The following is a 21,721-nucleotide window of genomic DNA, read 5'->3' as shown; positions in this document are numbered from 1 at the left end:
TGAGATTCATGAAATTGGTGTCTGTTGAGTGAGAAGGTTTCAGGCCCTTTGTGTGAAACGCTGATGCCCAGGCAAGATAAATTGTGCTCTAGCGCCACCTTGCTTCCGGAGAAGGGCGAGGACGCGCCGCCTGTGGATTTAAGACAATATTGCAGGTAATTGAAACCAAATGAGAATGTGTGCGCGGTGAGCATTCCAGTAAGTCAAACTGCCAAACCGATGCCAGTCCAAAAAAAAACAAAAAAAAAAAAAACAGGTGGCCAGAAAGAACATGTGTAAATGAGTGAAATATAAAATATGACCACGGGTCAAAACTCAGGCAAATGTCAGGTTTGTTCATCACTTGACCAAAAACTTACATACACGACATTCATTAGGCACAGCTGAGCCCTCATTGTGACCTTTATCCACCTGTCCTTCTTCATGAACTTTAATCACACGTCCAAAACTAAACTGGCCCATTTTCACGGTTATCACCCAGCAGGGCTCCAGTACTGAAAACACACATTCCGATGCAGTGAAAGGTGATATAGTGTGTGTTTTGTCCTGCCTGTGTGCAGACGTCTTTCTCTGAATGTAAAGAAAATATATTTGGAAAAAAACAAGTTAAAACTTTGGGATGTTGGAGTATGTCTTAAAATACAATTTAATCTGATCCTGTGGCGCCATCTTGTGGTCATAAAAATAAAGCCAGTTCCCACTCTGGTGTCTGGGACCATCACTGGTCTGTGTGCTGGTAGTTTGATTTCACTGTGAGGTCATTAATCTGAAGTTAGCAGATGAGAAGATAAAGATGACTCTTTACAAAGGGGGCTAAGTCTTCCCACAGTTTCTTAATCTCATACAATATAGAAATAATATTTTCTTATGATGACATATCAAACAACAAAAGTCCTCATAGATTCCTTCAAGCAAATTATCTTTGGAATAATGGTGTGTTGTCTAATGCACACTTGTGAAGAAACAGATGGGGCTCAAGGGCACCTAATCAATCTTAGGAGGTGGCAGTGTCAAATTATATGCTACAACAATAGAGTGATTATGTCAAACATGTTAATACATCATCAGTCTTACACATACTGCAATACTTTACATTATTGTTTCAAGTTGCAAACGTAATTAAATGTATCATTAATAATATGAATTATTAAATGTAAAAATCTAAAATGTAAAAAAAAACCTGAAGTGCTGTTACGACTGCTGGAGTAAGGTTAAATAAATAAATAAATAAATAAATAATAAACAAGAAAGACACGTGAATTTTTGTGAGATTTATTTTGCACGACATAAAACAGGCTTCTTCAGGAGCTGTGGTGCAGCGAAAGTTATGTTTATGAGGAACAGAATCTGCTCTCTTATTTACATTTGGGGAATAGTGTACATATTTTATTTGTATTTTATTCTATTTTATCATATTGTATTTTATGTTATTATTTTTTATTTTATTTTATTACATTTTGTGTTTTATTTTATGTCATTTATTTCTGTATTTATTTATTTTTGCTTTTAAATTACATCAATTACACATGTTTTGGTGAACGACATGAAAAGTTTGGGGGAAAAATCTATTTAATTTTTGGGGAAATAGGCTATGAACAATCTATGCCAGAAAAAACACAACTTTAATAATAATAATAATGATAATAATAATAATTAGTAGTGGTAGTAGTAGTAGTAGTAGTAGTAGTAGAAATTCCGCCTCCTTTGAATGCAGCACCTGCCTCCCAAGCACTACAGCCTACATTTCCCATCAGCCACCCTCCAGTTATTTTGTGCACCAGTCATTTGTGCTCGGTGGAAAACAAGCTGCCGTTGATTGTAACAGAGGGCAAACCTGAAGAGCAAGGTTGTATGTAGCTATATCTGCGTTTTCAGTTTTATATTTGACATTCTTAAACGTTTAAATCTCTAACCTTATAACAAACAATGACGTATATGCTCAGTTAGCTTCGGTGTTAGCCCTGTGTGCTGTAACAACAGAGATGCTAGCTTGTGTTCCTGGTGCCGAGCTAAGGCTCTGTACAGCAGTTAGCCTTATCTCACACACCAGACACACACAAAACCCTGAGTGGAGCCAAAATGTAACGAGCCCTGATCACAAACTGACAACAGCTGCTGTGTCACTGCGGGAAACAATATCTCTAATACTACAATGCTTCTGTATCTGCTGTTGCCTCAGCTAGTTTTGGCTAACAGCTCCGTGCTGCAGCACCCAGACAGTCCTTTAGATATATTACCATATGTAAGTGATATTAAGTTGGCAACAGGAAGTCGTCTTAATTAAATAGTTACCGCTCACATTGAGGTTGTTGTGCCACTCACACGCTGTGACTCTTGCAGGTGTCCAACATGTCTGTGGACTGGGTAGGATATGGGTACGCAGCCCTCATTGCATCCGGGGGAGTCGTCGGTTATGTGAAAGCAGGTATGTGCTGTATTTAATGTGGGGAACGGTGGAAGGAAACACTCTTCAGGTGTTTAAAATATTTAAAAAGCACCAAAGTTTTGAGATTATAATGATGTTTGATGTGGTATTTGCGTAATTGTTAACTTTATTTTATACATCACTGCGTCTCTGAAGTTCTTTGCATTTTAAAACTAGGATATGTCTCTCCCATAACACACCTGTCAATCAATGCTCTTCAGCAGTGGTGTAATAGTAGTTGATGAGGTTAGTGTGCTGCTATGGACAGTGGCAGGCAAAAGTTTGGGCACCCCTGGTCACAATTTAATTCACTGTGAGTAGTTAAGTAAGTAGAAGATTGACTGATTTCCAAAAGGCATCAAGTTAAAGGTGACACATTTCTTCAGTATTTTAAGCAAGATTACTTTTTAATTTCAATCTTTTACACTTTAAAAATAAAAAAGGAAAAGGGCCTGAAGCAAAAGTTTGGGCCTCCTGCATGGTCAGTGCTTAGTAGCGCCCCCTTTGGCAGGTATTACAGCTACTAAATGATTTTTGTAACCAGCTATGAGTGTTTAAATTCTTGTTTGGAGGATTTTCTTAATTGCAAAAGGCGTCTACCTCTGTGAGATTCTTGGGCCATCTTGAACTGCGACCCATCTGACTTCTTTATGGAGATACACATATCTCAGTGTCTTTATCGGCAACTCCCTAACTTGGAACCCACATGTCGATAGTCTCTGTAGCAGATTACAACAGTGGTTGCATTTCTCACATTGTCTGAGATGTAAGATTTTTTATCAGGCAGTCTTAGTAGTTTCGATTGATCCATACAGTGTGGGAAATAATAGGTGTCAAAGAGCACATTTCCATGCAGTCTATTTTTGAACAGTCCAATAAGATCATCAATGACTCCTCGTGTTCTGCATACAGAGTACGAGCTGCTGCCCTCTGGTAGGAGATTAAGAGGTCTTTTTAGCATATGCTGTTATTTATACATTTATTTAGCTTTCTATTTTTCTTATTGCTACATGGATATGTTGAGTTGTCTATGTGCTATGTTGTATTTTATGTTTCTATGGCTGCAGTATGGATGGAGGGCCCAGATTTTTAATGATGTTTAGGTCAGGGGACAGTGAGGGCCATGGCAAAACCTTCAGCTTGCTCCTCTTGAGGTAGTCCATTGTCGATTTTGAGGTGTGTTTGTTCAGGATCATTGTCCAGTTATAGAAGCCTTCCTCTCTTCATCTTCAGCTTTTTAACAGATGCTGTGATGTTTGCTTCCCGAATTAGCTGGAATATATCTCTATCCATTCCTCCCTCTACCTGTGAAATGTTCGCTGTGCCACTGGTTGCAACAGAAGCCCAAAGAAGCTCATCCTCTACTTACTTAACTATTCACAGTAAATGAAGTTTTGAACAGGGGTGCCCAAACTTTTGCATGCCACTGTACATGGGTAGCCAAATATATTCCTGTGCCTTTGTGGCTGATAGGTAGGTATACCATAAACAGCCAGAAAAAGAGGTGGGTATACCTCGTATACCTGCACATATCCTCCACTACACCCCTGCTCTCCAGTCTCGTGGATATCAGGTACAGGCCTGCTTTGTGTTGTCTTTCAGGCAGCGTCCCCTCCCTGGCAGCCGGTGCTCTCTTCGGTGGCCTGGCAGGTTTGGGAGCCTACCAGATCTCCAATGACCCCAATAACATTTGGGTGTCCCTCGGTTAGTATACTAAGAATATACTGCACATGATGTGAATGTGCTGCACGGGGATAGGTGAAGAGTTTCTGTTTAAGGACAATCATGTGTCTCTATGGTTGTAATCCATCCTGATTAACCACTCTCCACTGACATTTTCCACCACGTGGTGTCTTCCAGCTACATCAGGAGCTCTGACAGGCATCATGGGAAAGAGGTTCTACGCATCCAGGAAGTTAATGCCAGCTGGCTTGATGGCTGGAGCAAGGTATCCATCTAATACCATTTCACTGACTTTACGTGCATGAACATATTCAAGGTGAAGCTAATGAGGATTTCTGGTAAGGATGACAGTAAGACGGTGTGATGGTTATTTCTACGGAAGCAAATGTTCTTGATAAATGTGTCTGTAATGGGATCATTAAATAGACCTTTACTGTTGATCACTCCTGCTCTGAAGCTAAAAGTCAAAGTCAGGGATGTGATATGTCCTTTTTTTCTTGTTTCAGTCTCCTGATGGTGGGGAAGCTCAGTTTGGCGTTGTTCCAGAAACCCCAGAGTACCTGATGGAGTGAAGATTCTAATGTGTACCCAATCTTCTGTTTAAGGAGCAGCCTGTCAGCACTTGTCATTCACTGTTAATGTCATTTTGTAACAAAAAAAGAAGTGTATATTTGAGGATGAAATATAATACCTTGTTTATATATAGGAATGGTTGTCTTGTCCTTTTTTTGAATGAATGCTTTAAGAACTTTCACATATTTATTTGTATAAAAAGGTTTACAAAATGTTCAGTGAATTCAATGCATAATACAAAGAGGTGTGCAGTTGTCTTACAGCACCCACAATTAGCAATCATTTCTGTAGACATTACACTGAAGGTTTTTTTTCTGAGAGTAAAAGCAGAGGAAACAGCATTGTAGGAAAACATTCATTAATGACCGCTTTGTCATCTGTAGTAAAACAATACTTAAACTACTAGTAAAAAAAGAAAGGTTAGATGCTACATTTAAAGTCTATTGAGAATACCCCAACACTAACAGTAGTATTGGCTCACACTGGATCCCACAGGAGTTCAGTGGGATTGTCTTGCAGACAACATCAGTCTTGATTCAGCATCATGGCAACCGTTATCTCCGAAAGACAGAGACTAGTGCACATTTACAGTTCGATCCTACATCTCTAAGGCTCTCTGGAAACAAAATCATGCCACTGTGGCATTAAAAATGTCTCCTCAGAGTGTGGGATGTACATCTGTGACTACTCTGACTGCTACCACCTACCTCCATATTGGAAATTTCTGTTTCAGGGAACTTACAGAATTTCCTCCAGGTTTGAGTGTGTTTCTAACTCTGCTTGCAGTTACCTTCCTTAGCCAAAGATGTGCACCACAAGGCAACACAGTCCAACAAGCTGCGCAACATTCTTTCTGAACTACCGATTTCCACCATATTTGGATGTCCAGTCCACCCTGCCGTGGACAGGCTGTACAGCCGGCGCTCTGGTCAGGAGATTCCCAGAGGTTTTCCCCAGGGCGGAGTAGCTGCTCCCCTTCATCTGAGTCCTGTCTGCCCTCCTCTTCCAGCCCTCGTAATCTGGAGGAACATGCCAGTCAGTCAGTTCGTCTATTCAATTAATACAGTAGCTATAAGGTATCTGTCTTTATTAACAGCAGTTAAACATGATGTTTTTGAAGCATCAAAAGTAAAGAGACAAATGTTGTAAGCAAAAGCAAAGGACAGGGAAACAATACAGAGGAACAGCTCTAAAAATATGACAAAATAATTCAAGCAAGTGTAAAAAACCTTTATAGCAGCGACTAGAAAACGGCAATACCTTCATTAGTTTCACTCAGAGATGAGTTGGATACGGTCTTGGCTTTTGCAGATTTCGATTTTTCTTTTTTATTATCAGGAGAAGAAGAAAGACTGACTGAAGGAGTGAAGAGAGAGAGAGGAGAAACATAGTACCAGTGAGTGAGAGTATGGATGGAAATATTGAAGAAAAGAAAAATAAGAAAAGAAGTAAGAGTAGTCAGCCATGGCATAATGGTCGAGTAAAGGATGACCATACAAGACGGCAGTTATTCTCACAGAACAGACCTACATAAACAGGATTTACTTAAAGGGTAAGTGTGGTATTTTTCAACCTGGACCCTAATTTTCCATGTTTTTGTGTCTCAGTGACTGATGGGAACAGCAACTTTGAAACTGAAATTGAAACAGCAGCCGGCAGCAGCAAAACAGGCTGCAAAGTAACTATCTGGGGTGTGTTTAAACCGTCAATTTGCGTTAACTTAAAGTGTTTGTTTTTGTGACAAATAGGCTCAGATTATTACTCTATTTGTCTAACATTACGGAAAGGATCTGTATGAGCCACTTAAGCATGTATTTATATTTGGAAAAATGTCTGTGTTGATATATCATATAGGCTCTGCTATTATTTAAATTTGCACAACTGTTTCTGTATATTTTGAAGAGTGTATGTGTACAAAATAAAATTTAGAAAAACCATCTTGGTTTGTCTTTTCACTGCTCCAACAATCACCAACTTTGGTTTGGTTTAAATAAACCTTTTTCACACAGTTAGATGTAAACACATGCTGGCTCTATACACACCAGAATTACTGTTTATTTAAAAAACAAAAAAAGAAAAGGACCTTTCTCTTAAACAAAAAGATCCATCTCTGTAAGGATCCTTTCCATAATGTTGTCAGACATTTAAAATGATAAGATGAACCTGTCAGTGGTAGAAACAAGCGCTTTTAGTGGACGTAAATTGACGACACAAACAGAGCTGCTGTTGTTCCCATTAATCATTTTGACACAAAAGCATGGGATAATAGGGTTCAGGATTAAAGATACCAAACTTGTTCTTTGACGAGGAGTGCAGCCTCTGAGCCAGACAAGTGGGAACATGGGGAGGTTATCTGACCTAAAAGTACCAGGAATCACTTTGTTCTCTTAACTTAGATGGAATAAAATCTTACTTGTGTGCTGGCCGGCCAAAGGAGCGAGCTGGATCCTCTGTCCCACTGAGCCCACCTCTTTCTTTTGGAATGAAGGGATATAACCACCAGACAGGTTGTACTTGGTGCTGACAAAGTTCCCTAAAAGAAGAGAAAGATATGACTTTATTTTTGTGTGTATTTTATTGTTACACCCTCCAGGTGTCCGACCAGCGTTTGCTTCCAGTCAGCGTCACTAGAGCTAAAATAACGTGCACCATTTAAAACACAAAAGCATACAAACGAAGAAAACTTTGGTAAACACACCTAATAGATGTTCTCACACTTGGCTTTACTGATACAAATCACTTGTGTGAGTGTGTGTGAAGTGGCTGCTGCATATGCAACAGCTACTGTAGACCCAAACAAATGACTGAGGCCAAGTGACTGAGTCATTCAGCTTCTCCAGCGACTCCATCGATCTGCTTCAGCAGCAGCCACAGATGGTTATCAGAGTAATTAGTGAAAAGCCTCATTGTTCCCTTAAGAACATGTTGTGGTTGTGGTGCAATTTAACATCTATTTAGCAACTGGAGTTCTTGGTTTTCTGGTTAAACTGTGTATTTGTACCCTTGTCTCCTGCAGAGCCTTTAGCAGCTGGGTTCTTTTACATGTAAAGTCGCTGGCTGAATACCTGAAGCTGGTTGCATCGGCCAACACTGACTACAATTAATGTTTGTATACAAAATAGCATCAGCATAGTTACTCGCAGTTAAAGGGTCATTGTAATATTTTTCAACCTGGATCCTATTTTCCCATGCTCTTATGTCTCCGTGACTTATGGAGGCAACTATTTCTGAAATTGGTTGACGGAGACTGTTAGCAGCGGTGAAACCGGCTGCAATCTAGCCACTCGGGGCATTTGTGCACCATCAATTTATATCCACTAAAAATTTTGTGTTTGCCACTGACAGGCCCTGATTATCATTTTAAAGTATGATAACACTATGGAAAAGATCCCCACAGAGACAGACCTTTTTTGTTTCAGAGTAAGATCCTTTTCGTTTAACCAGAATCAGCCCCAAAAATCGCGATCGCCAAACTCCCCAGACTCCATTTAAATAAACAGTAATTTAAGCATGTACAGAGCCGGCATATTTACACATCTAACTGGTTGAATTAAGGGTTTATTTAAACCAAAGTGGCTAATTGTTGGAACAGTGAAAAAATGAACCAAGGCAGTTTTCCTGAATTTTATTTTGTTTCAGCGACTTTGAATGAAGTGTGTTTTATGATAATTAAATTACTGTTTTTTTAAATGGAGTCTGGTGGATTTGGTAATAGTAATTTTAGGCTGTGTCTGGTTAAACAAAAAGGATCTTACTCTATAAAAGAAAAGGTCTACCTCTGTCAGGTCCTTCTCATGTTGTAAGACACTTAAAATAATAATTTGTGGCAAAATCAAAAACTAACAGTGCGCAATTGCCCATTAACGTTACATTACAGCCTGTTTTGCCATTGCCGGCTGCAGCGGTCTCACTCAATACTGGACCAATTTCAAAAACTGACGTTTCTAGTAGTCACTTAGACACAAAAAATGGGAATATAGGGTCCAAAGTTACCCTTTAAGTCAACTTACATCATTGCAAACACAGCAAAACAGTTCACATGAAGTCATCGCATGTAAATACCTTTGGAGAGATCAATTTTCTCCAGTATTCTTTCTTTAACAACACTTTTCTCTGGTGGGCTATCCTCAGATTTAAAGCCATTCTCTTCTAGTCTCACACCAAAAAGTAGAGTCGGAGGAGATATGCATGCATTCAGAGAGAAAGAAGGAAAAGAAAAATAGAAATCAGTGAGGAAATTGAAAGACAAATATCATATATACGTTAGCAAAGATGAAGCTGTGTCTCAACTAAAGTTAGCAGAGAAAGAAAAAACAAAAAGAAAGGTACTTTTATTTGATTTTAATGAAAAGTTGCATTCATGAGTAATAGGTGCATCAAAAGGTGTGTGTGTGCATGTTAGGAGGTGGGACAAATGAGCAGGGGGTGCAGTTGAGGGCCATTTAGAAACACTTGATCTTACACCGACAGTCTTAATCTCATGAATAAGCAATAGGGAGGGAGAGACAAGGTGAAAGAAAGAGACAGAAGAAGGCAGCACAGCGGGGGCCCATATTGTGTGTCTGTCTACATGACAAATGATTTATAGAGGTCTCCCTTTTCTGAAGCCACAGACACTTAGGCTCACTCCTAACGCTGCTTTGTCAATGGCTCCATAACTACTGATCAGGAGACATTAGCTGCATCATTAGCATTTAGAGCCTTTGTGGCACAGAGAGGACAGTGTCATATTATGTAACTGTAGGTGACACTGACAGTCGCCAGGTTTCCACTGCACAGCAAAATGAGACGAGTCACGGTGTAGTCATTCACTTTTCTGTGAATAATTAGGCTTAATGTCTGAGTTTGTTGCCAAACAAAACGCGTTATAGGGGGTAAAACAAGCACTGAAAGAGTGAAATATTCACTGAAGAATCAGGGCACAAAAATGGTATGCATTAAAAGGCCCTTATTTCTTTTTAGTGACTTTTTTTAATCATAGAGAACTCATGAATATCCGGGAACACAAGTCATTCAGCTCTACAAGCTGTTGACGCAGTTGTTTCGTTATATGATTTCTTTAACATGTTAGTGAATCTGTAAACTCCAGCCACGTCTACTGCGCACCCCATCAAACCATCTTAACACCTCCATATCAGACATCAGTCCTTACCTGCGTTGGCTCTGACAGATAATCCTCCTCCAATAGGAGCGAGGGGTTTATTCACAGTGTTTGAGGAGTTCTCCCACAGGTCCCGCAGCGTCATACCACTCAACTCCTTCTCCCCAGAAGAAGACTGATTCTTGCCGATCAGCCCTTAAAGCAAAAGGAAGTTTGTGATGAAAAATCAAGAGTGCAAACATTTAAATCACCGTGTTGCATTTTTGTAAAACTGTCCGACTCCAGGGGAATGCAATGATGCCCGATTGTTTTGTTTTTCTTGATATGAGGATGATGCTTTGTTTTAATGACCAATATTTATTGACATTTGTGTTTGTGGACCAGCTGATTTGAGTTTTCAAGGGAAACTTTCCAAACAGGAAATTTGTTACACCGGCTGTTTTTCAAAATGTAATTAGATCTACAAGCCGTCATGCTTGACAATAAATCAACTGACTCAGATAAACAAGGTCTGAAAAGTCATTTCCAGGGGAGTTTAGGACGCAACATGATGCAAAACCACAAAGAGAAAGGAAACATTGCTTTTATAACACTATGTTGTGGTGACCTCATTCCAGTGATGAAGATGACCTGCTTGGCTGTCAGTCGTGCAGTCTTACCTGGCAAGTATCGTGACTGGCTTAAATAGTGCTGCCGTGCGGCAGATCCTGGGAGATTAGAGTCCATTTGGCCAATCTTAACATTGTTGGGTAGCTTAGTGACAGTGCTGAAGGAATATAAAGGTTTCTGCTCCTTGGGCCTGAAAACAGAAACCAGACGTTTAAAGGTCTGTGACCAAACCTCACTTGTAACAGAAGTGCATCACATGAAGTCTTATCATATTGTCGAAAAATGTATTCAGATTGGGCAGAACATATTGCATATAATTTTATAACCCTATGACAATGATAAAATGCTTCACAACTCAGATGATCTACTCCCATCTTAAATTATGCAAGATGCGTTTTAGTCAAATTGCCGATCCACTTCTGTTCGGACATCACAGCACTTACTGTGGGCGGTGCTCTTTAGGGCTCCTCTCCTCCTCTGCGTTCCCCAGGCTGGGTTTCTTGGAGTTGGAGGCGGCGGTTTCTGAAGGGTCAGATTCCTCCCAGCTGTCTGAGGTCTTGGCCACCGTCTGGCCCCAGCGTCGACGGCCACTCTTCAGCACCCCAATCCCACCGCCACCAACGCTGTTCTCACTGCCCAGAGATGCTGCTTTCTGCAGAAGCAGACAATACATGTCATACAAGTCTTCCTTCTTGGAGGAGGAGTCCAATTTGCAAATATAAAGGATTCCCTTATGTTTTATTATCAAGTCTTTATTTAACATGAAATAAAGTAAAGCTGTGGTTTGCATTAAGACACTCACTGCATGGCTAAGGCCTCCTGGTTTACTCTCAGACTGGGGAAGGGGGATCTGCTGAAGAGGCTGATGATGTTGCTGCTTTTGGTTTTTGCAGGAGGATGTGGAGGCTTTGGACTCAGAGGAGGACTGCTGGGGATCAGCCTTGGACTCTGAGGCCTGCCTCTGGGCCTGTGGCCTGGCCTGGACTTTCTTGACATCCTGGCTCTGAGGACGAGGCCCTAAAATCTGGCCTACCTGGAAGTACGGGTAGCGCAGCGCCTAGGCAAGGAGAGAAGGGAATACATTATGAATAATCTGCAAGCACTGTTTTCCAGCAAAATCAACACTTCTTTTACCTTATGTAGTCCATAACAAGAAAGTCACGGACTTTAAGCCCTGTACATACAAACAACATGAATCAGAGCATTGTGTAACTTGCACACTCAAACCTGAGGGAGGTGTGCGTGAATGCAAAAGACGTGTCCATAAACGTATACACCAAACAATTATAATAATTTGACACGAAAGCATGTAAGAATGACGGACACGCAATGTAGAATTCGTCCAACTCAAATCATTATCATTTTTGCTGAGTAAGTTTAAAATGACTCCGAAGTGCTTCCTTAAAGTGGGCTCTGAGTAGATATTCATCCTACACCTGGGAGCTTCGTAAGCAGAGAATGGAAAAGCACCGTCACTCCCTCTGGAAAGGTGTTTCCGACTCAGCGCCCATAGAGTAATCCAACTGTCTCAGAGGGGTGTAAATTATATCTAACTATGTGATGACCATGTGCTATACATAATATGTATGACGCATAGCACACAGGTAGAACACAGAGGGAATGAAGTATGGCTTAAGATCTACTTAAAATGACTGGGATTAGGGTGCTAATGCAGTCTCAGTATTGGGACTACAGATAATCTGCATGTAGTGGTGAGTGTTGTTGCACTGGAATGAAAATTGCATCTCTGAAGAAGGTACGTTTTCATAGGTTTAAACTAAAAGTGTGTCCTTGGAGTCCAGGTTATACTTGAGGCAGTCACAGACACATGTTGCTTTTGTCCCCTCTGTGCAGATTCATAGCGCTTAATACTGTCACTCCCAATAAATGGCATTTACATTGAACAGAAGTAGCAAATAAAGCCTTGACTTCCCACTACATAAACAGACCTTTAGACTCAACCTTGAGGCTTGGTCTTGCCTACCTGTACAGCAGTGGGTCTTTTTTTGGGGTCCCACTGCAGCAGGTCTCTCATCAGGGCGATAGCCTCATTGCTGGCATTCGGGATGAGGGTCTTCAGGTGGGTCGGCACACATTGGGGAAAGCGAAAGTTCATAGCAGATGCTAGCTGGTGGCCCTCTGACCAATCCGACTAAGAGAAGAGATAATCAGATGGTCATCAATATTGTACTATTGTGAGGGTACATGACTCAGTGTACTCCCTCTATGTGTAGATCATTTATAATGATGCAGAGGAAATCCAACACCTGAACACCTGCGTTTCCAAATGCAGTTGTAAAATATGCATGAATAATAAAAATAAGACTTTCTCTTGTGGGCTAATAAACTTTTACAACTAATACACCCAGAAACAATGTCACCGAATGCCTTGCCTTGTGGCTGAGGTCACAGACCAAAAAAATGGGCTCTGACTCTGCTCAGCAATCATAAGAATAATAATGGCTTTGGGGAGGGCTTTTTAAATGAAGTGCATGTCCTGTTCAGCATGGAGCACACTTAAGCTGATTTGCACCACAGAGAGAGGAACGCTGCTCCTGGCCTACTTACATATCGTTTGTTTCTATATGGTGAACACATTTTCTCCAAACAAACTGAATCATATCTTTGTTAATATAATTTCAATCCATTTAACACTGGGTGTTTACAGTTAAACCACCTCTCTACATTCAGTCTCTTCTCACCTTTTTGACGGTGCCTAATACTTGGCAGATCTTAAAGATCTCGTCCACTTCACTGTTGCCAGGGAAAAGAGGTCTGAGAGTGTAGAGTTCAGCCATGATGCAGCCCACAGCCCACAGGTCGATAGGAGAGCTGTAGGTAGACGACCTGAGCAGAACCTCTGGAGCTCGGTACCTGGACAGAGAACAGACTCAAATAAACCCAGCGGACAACAGAAAAACACAACATAATGAGGAGCTCACAAGGAGCCTCGCACACTGTAATGGATGCATACGCTCTCCTCTGTGTTTCAAATGGCTACTGATGCCTTGACAGTACGCTCACCATCTGGTTGACACATAGTCTGTGTAGGGAGGTTTGGAGCGGATCTCTCTTGCCAGTCCAAAATCTGCTATTTTGACCAGTTCTGGACCCATGCAGAGCAGGTTCTCAGGCTTCATGTCTCGATGAAAGAAACCTGTAGAGACGTTAATATCAAGCAAACAATCAGTGCAACTATTCAATATTAGTATTTTACATTCAGTGCAATGCAAAACTCAAATAGCACAAGAAAAGGAAAACGGAGGAGCTGCTAAATGGGTGTATATGTGCGTAACCAAGCTGTCTTAGTTACCTTATCTTATCTGCACTGTGCATTAGTTGCCACATGTACCGAAAGAAAAACTTTGGTAGTGCATTTAGCAGTTACGATATTAAAATTCTTTGTTATATTTTGAAAAAAATAGAAAAAAACAGCAAACCAGGTGGCATTATATTTTCTGACAAATATACTCTGCTATGGAAAGTAGTTGCATATGAAGGATCACTTTACATGATCCAAATTCTAAGCATGAAGACACAGGCAAAACCTTAGACTGCGTGCAGACTACTGAACTTCATCTTTCTTTCCTTCCTTTTTTGTGAAATAAAAGTCAAATGTCTCTGCTGATGAAACAGGTATACCCAACGGAAGCTAAAATGCTATAAATGCATCTGAACATAAACATATCTAGCAGGCATACAGAGTAAAACAAGTATATTACATGTACTTTACATACATCGTAGAGCTTGAGGTGTTCTATCTGAGGGTCACACTAAATTACAAGACTTTCTTTTACAGCATACCATAAAACTTCAACCAGTAGCCCGGGCTATTACTTGCTTAAATTACTAAAATCAACAGGCCTATATATGGGGCAGGCCTTTCATTCCTTTCATACAAAACTGTTGCTCAGCAAAGATCAGGAAATACAATCAAACTGTTTCTTTAAACCAGTATGAATATTACTTGTTTAAAAATTAGGCTTTAGATGATATATCAATCATGAATTTGATAGCTCCAACAGACAGTGAGTTACGGCACTCGAGGGTTACGGCACCCAGCATAGCGACACAACACCACTTTATCTTGTTAAAACAATACTCACAACTTTTATTTTTATGAAAAATCCTTTTAATTCTTTTTATCTGAGGACCCTTACATACTAAAGGAATATGACTAACTTACAGGGTAATAGAGGAATGGACACTGGTTTGAGGCAGCCAGCAACCTGGATTTATATGTCCAAAGAACTTCTATAAAACAAAATAAACTGCTTGGCTAATTGAGACAGGCATTGATTTGTCAAAATGTGTAGCCACACTGGGCTAGTAAGGGACTGGGCTTTTAACTGAAGTTTTAGAGTACACCCAAACCAACTACAGACAGGCCACGCTACTTTAAACAGGTAAAGAATTATAGAGTAAAGCCTCTTACCATGCTTATGTACAAAAGCCAACCCAGATATCACTTGAAACATGATGTTCCTAATTTCATTCTCAGAGAACATCTTATTCTCTCTAACAGCGGAGCAAAGAGGCAGCAAAGGAAGGAGAGAGGGGTAAAAGAGAAATTAAAGAAAAGCAGTTAGAAGAAGGAGAAATCCTGAAGAGCACATGCGTCCTGGATGTGTGGAAGTGTAGGATTGTACTATAAGGCAAACACAGGCTGCCTGTGAATGTGTTTGTTTGCATTTACACACCAATAAATTTGTATGAACGAGTTTATGTGAGATTCTTTAAAACTTGCACACATCCATAAATTATAGAAACGCAGAAGTCTTGCAGTAAGCGACCACGCTCATGCACTTGCAAGGCATGAAGGGAACACAGTACACCTACCATGTTTGTGAATAAATGACAGGCCTTGTAAAATCTGAAAGCTTATGTTTCTTATCACTGACTCGGGGAACAGTTTTTTTCTGCAAACATAAAATTGATAGAATACTTGTGAGCCTGCTAACGTTAGCATCATTACATAAACAGCATTCAGTTTGCTCTTGTACACACACACGCACTGTAACTGGTAAAATATGCTAAAACACACATGAACATATTCATTTAACCATTTAAAACATCACAGGCTTTCTTGACTTGTCTGCTTTTTGCCTTTCACAGGTGACAAACACAGGTGTGAGCCAGCGCAGTGTACACCTGGGGGTTCCAAACTAGCAAAAACATCAGCACTTCCCCCAGAGGTGATGTTAGTCTGGGTGGCAGCTATGTACAAACAGAGCAGTGTCTAATGCATGGCATGGTGTGGTGACAATAACATAAAATATTCCACTGGAAACCATCGGATCCTATGAGATCTTACAAATTATACCAATTCATAGTGTTAATAAGTGTCTAAACCTTTTTTTGCCATGTCAGGCTTGTGCTCCCAAACAGATGCTGACATTTAGAAACTTCATATATATTCATATGATATCAAACTAGACTGTGTTATACACCTTGTACAGACATTTGCATCTTACAGTGTGTTAATTTTCTCTTCTTACCTGTCCTTCATAAGCTGGTAGAGATTCTCCTTCATGTACTCAAAGACAAAGTAGAGGTGATCGTTCTCTCTGATTACCTCCTTCAGTTTCACCACATTCGCATGGTTCAGCTTCTTCAGTGACTGGTACGACAAATAAGTAAGAAACAAAAGTAAAAGTAAGAATAATGGCACTTGTGTAAATAATAACAGGTCAGTAAAACACAGTGTCAGGCTGGGCAATATATCGATATCACATTGATATTGTGATGTGAGACGAGATACCACCTCAGAGTTTGGATATCATAATATTTCAAGACAATAGAAAGCCTTAATTGTCATTGTACAACTAGTATAGAAAGTTGATCAGTGCTACGGCTGGTCAGGTGCCAACTAGTCAATAAAACAAGCAAGTAAAAAAAACAAACAGAAATAAATAGTGTAAAAAAAAGTGTTGATAAGTGTCTTCTTTTCTTGGTGATAATGGCTGTATTATAGTAAAGTGATATAATTGTATGAAAACTTAATCCACACATACTATTCAGGTCAAATTTGACCTGTCCTAACATTTGACAGCAGTAAAAACACCCTAAATGCCATTTTTTTTAGCCTGAAATTTGACAGCCTTTTCTACAGTGACCCACAAAAATGAAAATATTTAAAAATCATAAGATTATTCAGGTACCTGAGCTGGCATTTCAGTAACTAAAGGAGAGCAAAACATGGACAACTTGCTGCAAATGTAGGAAACACATATGCTAAGGTTGTACACGCAAGGTTTCCTATCACTGCTTTGAATGTGAGGACAAGTTATCAATCATTTTTTTGTTTTGTTTTTTGGTTAAATGTCAGATAAAGTTGAATTAAAAGTTAGTAGTTATAATTACTCCTCACCTTTAAGCACCTGGTGGCTGCAACAAACAGCTCATGGAGGTTGCATTGATTTACATTGTAAAGCGTTCAAGTTCTATTCAGTAAAAATGATTATTGGGCAAAGGGGGAGGCTCGCCTAGGGCACCAAATGTGCTAGGGCCGCCACTGTCCCATAACTTGCCTGAAGTGTCACCATCCTTACCTTCACCTCTCTTAGGTTCATACATTCTTCCCAGGAATAAAACTTCCTCTTCATTCTGTGAAAGAAAGACAACACCAAACAATAATTTAGAGCACAGATCAGATATTTTAACTACAAAATACAGGGAATATAATGTAGGCAACACGCAGTACAGACACTATCCTTACAAAACTGCTGTCTCCATCAATAATTCATCTTTTCTGAGGTGTCTCTAATTTCAGCTCATTTCATTTCAAGAACAAAACCAGCATACTGTACATTCAAGACTGTTAAGTGATATATATTATATTCTACACTGTACAGGCTTCACCATTGTTTTCTTTCTACTTGAATTATGATGTATTAAGTTATCAGCTTTATCGCAGTACGTGTTCCTCTGTACATTAAACCCACACAGCTGCTGGTGTACAGGACACCTTTATGACAGCTCTTCTTCTCTGCTCTCTTCTCTTCTCTACCTCTCCCTCCAACTGGAATTATGTAACAGTTACAGAACATGCACATATCTTTTTCTCCTCTCTGGGCAGCTGCCAGTTTCGGCCGGCCCTTCCACAATGTCAGCAACCTGACACACTCCCTCTACTTTCACTCCCTTTCACCGTCACCGCGTGTATTGTCTTGCATGGTAACCAAATGATCAACCAGTGGACGCATCTCCCCAGTTTCTCATCTATTATTGAACCCTGCTGCCATGCTGCTGAAACAAAGGCGTGTAAGCTGGTTTGTTTTGCCCCCGTCATGGCAGGAAACCAGTGGCCCTCTCAGTATAATGTTAACCCAGGGCAAAGTATGACAGTCCTGAAGTACATCTGCTTTATAACACTGCATGTGGGCAAATATCAGAGAGGTGATTAATATCATATCAATGTATTGTCACGCTCTCACGAAGAGAAACAATATTTTAATCTTAAAAAAATGATCCTCACCTCTTGATAGCCACCAGCTCTCCAGACTCGTTGCTTCTCCCCATCAGCACACTCCCGTAGGTGCCGTCACCCAGCTGCTTCAGGGTGGTGTAGCGATTCATCATCTCTCAGGATGGTTTCATCAGCTTGTTAACTTTCCGTCTGCGTAACAAAAGTTGGCGAAACACAGTGCAGATTTATTGATACATGTCTCTCTCGTCTCCGGAGGTGTTCAGCCGTTCTTTTTCCCAGGAAAGCCAGTATGTCAGGATGCTCACCAATTCTTGAAGATCCAAACTCATCTTGCGGTAACTGATCCGTTGTTAGAAAGGTTGGGTGCTGGTGATGTAGGTCAGCCAAGAGTCGACACTGTGTCTTTGGGATCCTTCAGTGACAATAAGGAAATTATTATTAGCAGCAGCAGATACACACCAACTACAAACACAAAGTGCACAGCAGTCAGAAGCTTTACCCGCTCACAAAACAGGATTTTTAAGAGATCTTAAGACAAAGCAAAGCGAGGACCACTTCTTGTTTTTTCCCTGAGTGAGGAGGATTAGGTGTGCTTCTCACTAGTAGGAGGCTCCAACATGACCACACAAGGGAGATGACAAAGCCAGCCCTAGGCAGATTAGGCCAACAGGGATGTAAATAGGATGTTACATCACCATCATGCTTACCGGCATCCACCGCCGTCCCCAAGCACCCTGCCTGGCAAGAGGATTTGATTGACGCCATAGGCCACAGTGATCACACTGTTTATACTGCACAGTATATTCTGCCAAAATACTTTTTTAACAGCGGTTGTCAGACTTGTGTGATACTGATATTCTGCATTTTCTTCTGGTAAAAAATAAATATCTCTGTACTGTTTTTTTTACACACATGACTTAGCATAAATGTGATACTGCATTACCCATCCTCTTTGCTGATGACACTAATATTGTCCGATCACAAGCTAATTTTATCGATCATGTGCTGAAAATGGTTCAGAATAAACAAACTTTATCTTAAGTATTAGTAGATGAACAAGTGTCCTGGAAAGACCACACTGAGTTGGTGTGTAAAAAGACTATGAAGTCACTCAAATGCCTTCACCTTACACTTATAAGTGGGAGCAGGAGGAGTCTCCCACACATGTCCAGTGGGTTTTCAAAATAAGGTATACGCTGGGTGGACCTACAGGTAAATTTTACAGGACATGGCAACCATTTCTGACACATACAAAGACACTAAAACTGTGTGATAGTTCATAATTGATTCTTACTTAGAGCAAATTGCAATGTAGACTGGCTAGAGACAACTGTAACTGATGTATAAATCTATTTCTATGATTGCGTGTGTGTGCGTATGTTCACATTTAGACTTATGTTGCTGTCTGCTTATGTATGTCTGAAATGTGTGTCTGCCCATGTACACATGTGTACTGTCATTTTGGCTTCCATTTTAGTCCTATACAACCATTTTTTTTCTTCACTTCTGAGGGATCGGGGCATAAAAATTGACAATATGCAAATGTTTGTATTTTGGTATTCCACTCTGGATATATTACAGTAGTAGTTATGTTGTTGAAAACACGGAAAATAAAATTCTAAAAAAGACTATGAAGTCACTGGGCATCATTAGAAAACTTACGCATCATACTGTCACATCGTTTGGGCCAGTACATATCCTTCTTCCGTGCACTACTACTTGTAATCCAAAAGAAATTTGTCCAGTTTGCAACTGCAGCAAATCGTTGGGAATCATCGGCTCCTCTGTTCAAGAAATTAAATCTGCTGCCAATGTTTAATATTAACATTTATAAAACCAATATTTTTTTTGTATAAATCTATGTTTTAAAAGTACAGCTTATCCAACAAGACAAGCAGAGGATATTTATCTTCCCTATTACCGCACAACACTTGGACAATATGCTCTGGAACAACAGTCCTCACTTCATTAAAACCTGTCCATCATTACCCTCATTTAAATCTGAATGACTCAATGTATTAATTATGTTTATGTGTTATGTGCATGTGTCTGTCTCATTTATGCTTATTATATTTTCTTGTTTTGTCTGCTATACTCTCATGTTTAGGGGAGAAATATTGTTTGTAACAGAATAGATTTTACATTCTAGAGGGCAGGTTTTCTCCAGCACCATCCCTAATCTTATATTCTTGTTTTTAATCACATCTTTTGTGTTAATAAAATTCAAAATTCAAAATATTCTCACATCTGCCTCATGTCTAACACCTTAGAGATAATAAGGTAAACTGAGTCGCCTCTCTGGAACCCTTTAAGCCTACTTTATCCTTTTGCACGGAGGATTCACGCTGGGTTGCCCCAGACAGTTTCTCAAACAGAAAACACAGGGAAAGTCTATGATTTTGGTGGTGCCAATAAATGTATATATCATGATATCCAAGCAACGGAGTACAGCTCCATGTTTCATAGTACTCTAATTTCCTCCACAAAACAAATCTGGCTATTTGACCTGTCCTCCAGGTATAAACTCATCCACTAAATGGGTGGATTCAAAGAAGAGTTGCTGATTATGAGAGCGGTTGTGACCAACAAGTTGCAAGAAATCGTACCTTTCTTCATCAACTCACATAAAGTTTCTTTTGTGTAAGGCAGTTAACACAGGTGGTGCTGGTTAACTGAAAAACACCATCCATACCCTGACATAATGTGGTTAATTAAATGTCAAGGAAAACCAGGTATTTTTTGGGCTGAACGGTGGTTAATGGGTTTACTGGCAGCAAATAATGAAATGCATACACACACTCTGAGCAATAATTGCCTCATAAATGTGAGCTCTAGGGTGTAAGGATTAGAAATCCATCTGTCAGCTATTTTCATGAAACTTCAGTGAAGTGTGTGGAGCAAAAACCTGTCTCCTTCCTGACCTACTATATTGAGGTTAAAGGAAATACAGAGGTAAGCCAAGGGCCGCTGAACAAAATAAGATTAGTGTTTATTTCACTGAATGGGGCCGGGAACTCCCGTCCAAAGATAGTGCCCAAACTGGATTTAGCTGTGTGACTAATTATAATCATAGTGTAGTTACATGTGCGTCCATTATTTTTGGCTTCTCAGTTTATCCCACTCTCAGTGTAAAGTAGAGATTACTTCTCTGAACAAGCCCCTGCTTGATATCCCAGTCTCCCTGACACAATAAACAGTAAGACAGGTCGAGAAGCAAGACTGCTGGCACGCACTCAGCTTTCACATACTGCAATCTGTTGTGGAGGGATTTAAAGGGAATTAAGATGTGTCCAGGCCCCGTGACATTAGGAAGCTATTCAAGGTCAATTATATTGAAAACACACGTGGACTCTGAAACAGAGAGAGTTCAATTTGATCATAACCTCTGAATGCGATTACTTGGCCAAATAAAACTGTAGTTAAGTATCTCAGCTGTCACACACATTCAACTAACTGTCCTTAAAACTAGGACGTTACCTTAGACACAGCCTAACTTAAAATAGGCCTAATGATTAAAGATTTGAACTATCTAAACTTCTGTCAGATAGACGGCGTGGCCCCAGTTCACTGACACAAACTAGAGGTAAATTTGTAGTAGTTGACATGTCATTTTGACAGCTGAGTTCAACCATCTTTGTTCGTGCCCCTTGTCCCCTCCGTTAGTCCCTTGTTCCCTCCGTTAGCCCCTTGTCCCCTATGCCTAGTGTAGTTTTAAACTCACCATGGAGGGTGTAGCTTCTCCCTTCAGCCGTTGTCTGTGCCCGCTGATAACACGACGTGACTTCAGATAAAATTCACCTAGTATCTAAAACCTAGGAGCTCTGACCATAGGGTGCGTGCCTGTGCGCGTGACTGCTCCCCGTGGAAACGTACACACAAACGCGACGCTTGCTGAGTTGCC

The 21,721-nt window shown here is 40.2% G+C and overlaps 2 protein-coding genes across 11 annotated transcripts; one reads left to right on the top strand and one right to left on the bottom strand.

Annotated features, from left to right (window-relative positions):
• The first annotated feature begins 1,737 nt into the window (after window positions 1-1,737).
• tmem14ca (transmembrane protein 14Ca) lies at window positions 1,738-4,817 on the top strand. 3 transcript variants are annotated; one of them, XM_050056881.1, is made up of 5 exons: window positions 1,738-1,846; window positions 2,341-2,425; window positions 4,028-4,129; window positions 4,286-4,373; window positions 4,615-4,817. In XM_050056881.1, the coding sequence occupies exons 2-5, from the start codon at window positions 2,350-2,352 to the stop codon at window positions 4,670-4,672; spliced, it is 324 nt and encodes a 107-aa protein (XP_049912838.1). In that variant the 5' UTR covers window positions 1,738-1,846; window positions 2,341-2,349; the 3' UTR covers window positions 4,673-4,817. The 3 variants fall into 3 exon arrangements, with proteins under 3 accessions (XP_049912838.1, XP_049912839.1, XP_049912837.1); XM_050056882.1 differs by having other exon boundaries at window positions 1,795-1,849; XM_050056880.1 differs by lacking the exon at window positions 1,738-1,846 and adding an exon at window positions 1,987-2,242.
• A 151-nt stretch (window positions 4,818-4,968) lies between these two features.
• On the bottom strand, window positions 4,969-21,682 carry mak (male germ cell-associated kinase). 8 transcript variants are annotated; one of them, XM_050056869.1, is made up of 17 exons: window positions 21,542-21,682; window positions 18,126-18,232; window positions 17,869-18,009; window positions 16,943-16,997; window positions 15,890-16,011; window positions 15,231-15,310; window positions 13,416-13,548; window positions 13,094-13,265; window positions 12,376-12,543; window positions 11,194-11,448; window positions 10,835-11,043; window positions 10,442-10,581; window positions 9,834-9,977; window positions 8,744-8,830; window positions 7,095-7,214; window positions 5,942-6,037; window positions 4,969-5,700 (listed from the first exon to the last, which is right to left on the bottom strand). In XM_050056869.1, the coding sequence occupies exons 3-17, from the start codon at window positions 17,970-17,972 to the stop codon at window positions 5,540-5,542; spliced, it is 2,046 nt and encodes a 681-aa protein (XP_049912826.1). In that variant the 5' UTR covers window positions 17,973-18,009; window positions 18,126-18,232; window positions 21,542-21,682; the 3' UTR covers window positions 4,969-5,539. The 8 variants fall into 8 exon arrangements, with proteins under 8 accessions (XP_049912826.1, XP_049912825.1, XP_049912829.1 ...); XM_050056868.1 differs by lacking the exon at window positions 15,231-15,310 and adding an exon at window positions 14,827-14,909; XM_050056872.1 differs by lacking the exon at window positions 5,942-6,037.
• Window positions 21,683-21,721: the final 39 nt, after the last annotated feature.

This window comes from Epinephelus moara, chromosome 11 (genome assembly GCF_006386435.1).
Source record: "Epinephelus moara isolate mb chromosome 11, YSFRI_EMoa_1.0, whole genome shotgun sequence".
Lineage (NCBI taxonomy): Eukaryota > Metazoa > Chordata > Actinopteri > Perciformes > Serranidae > Epinephelus > Epinephelus moara.
The sequence above is the reverse complement of the archived record's forward strand: the minus strand, read 5'-3'. Positions and strand labels throughout refer to the sequence as shown.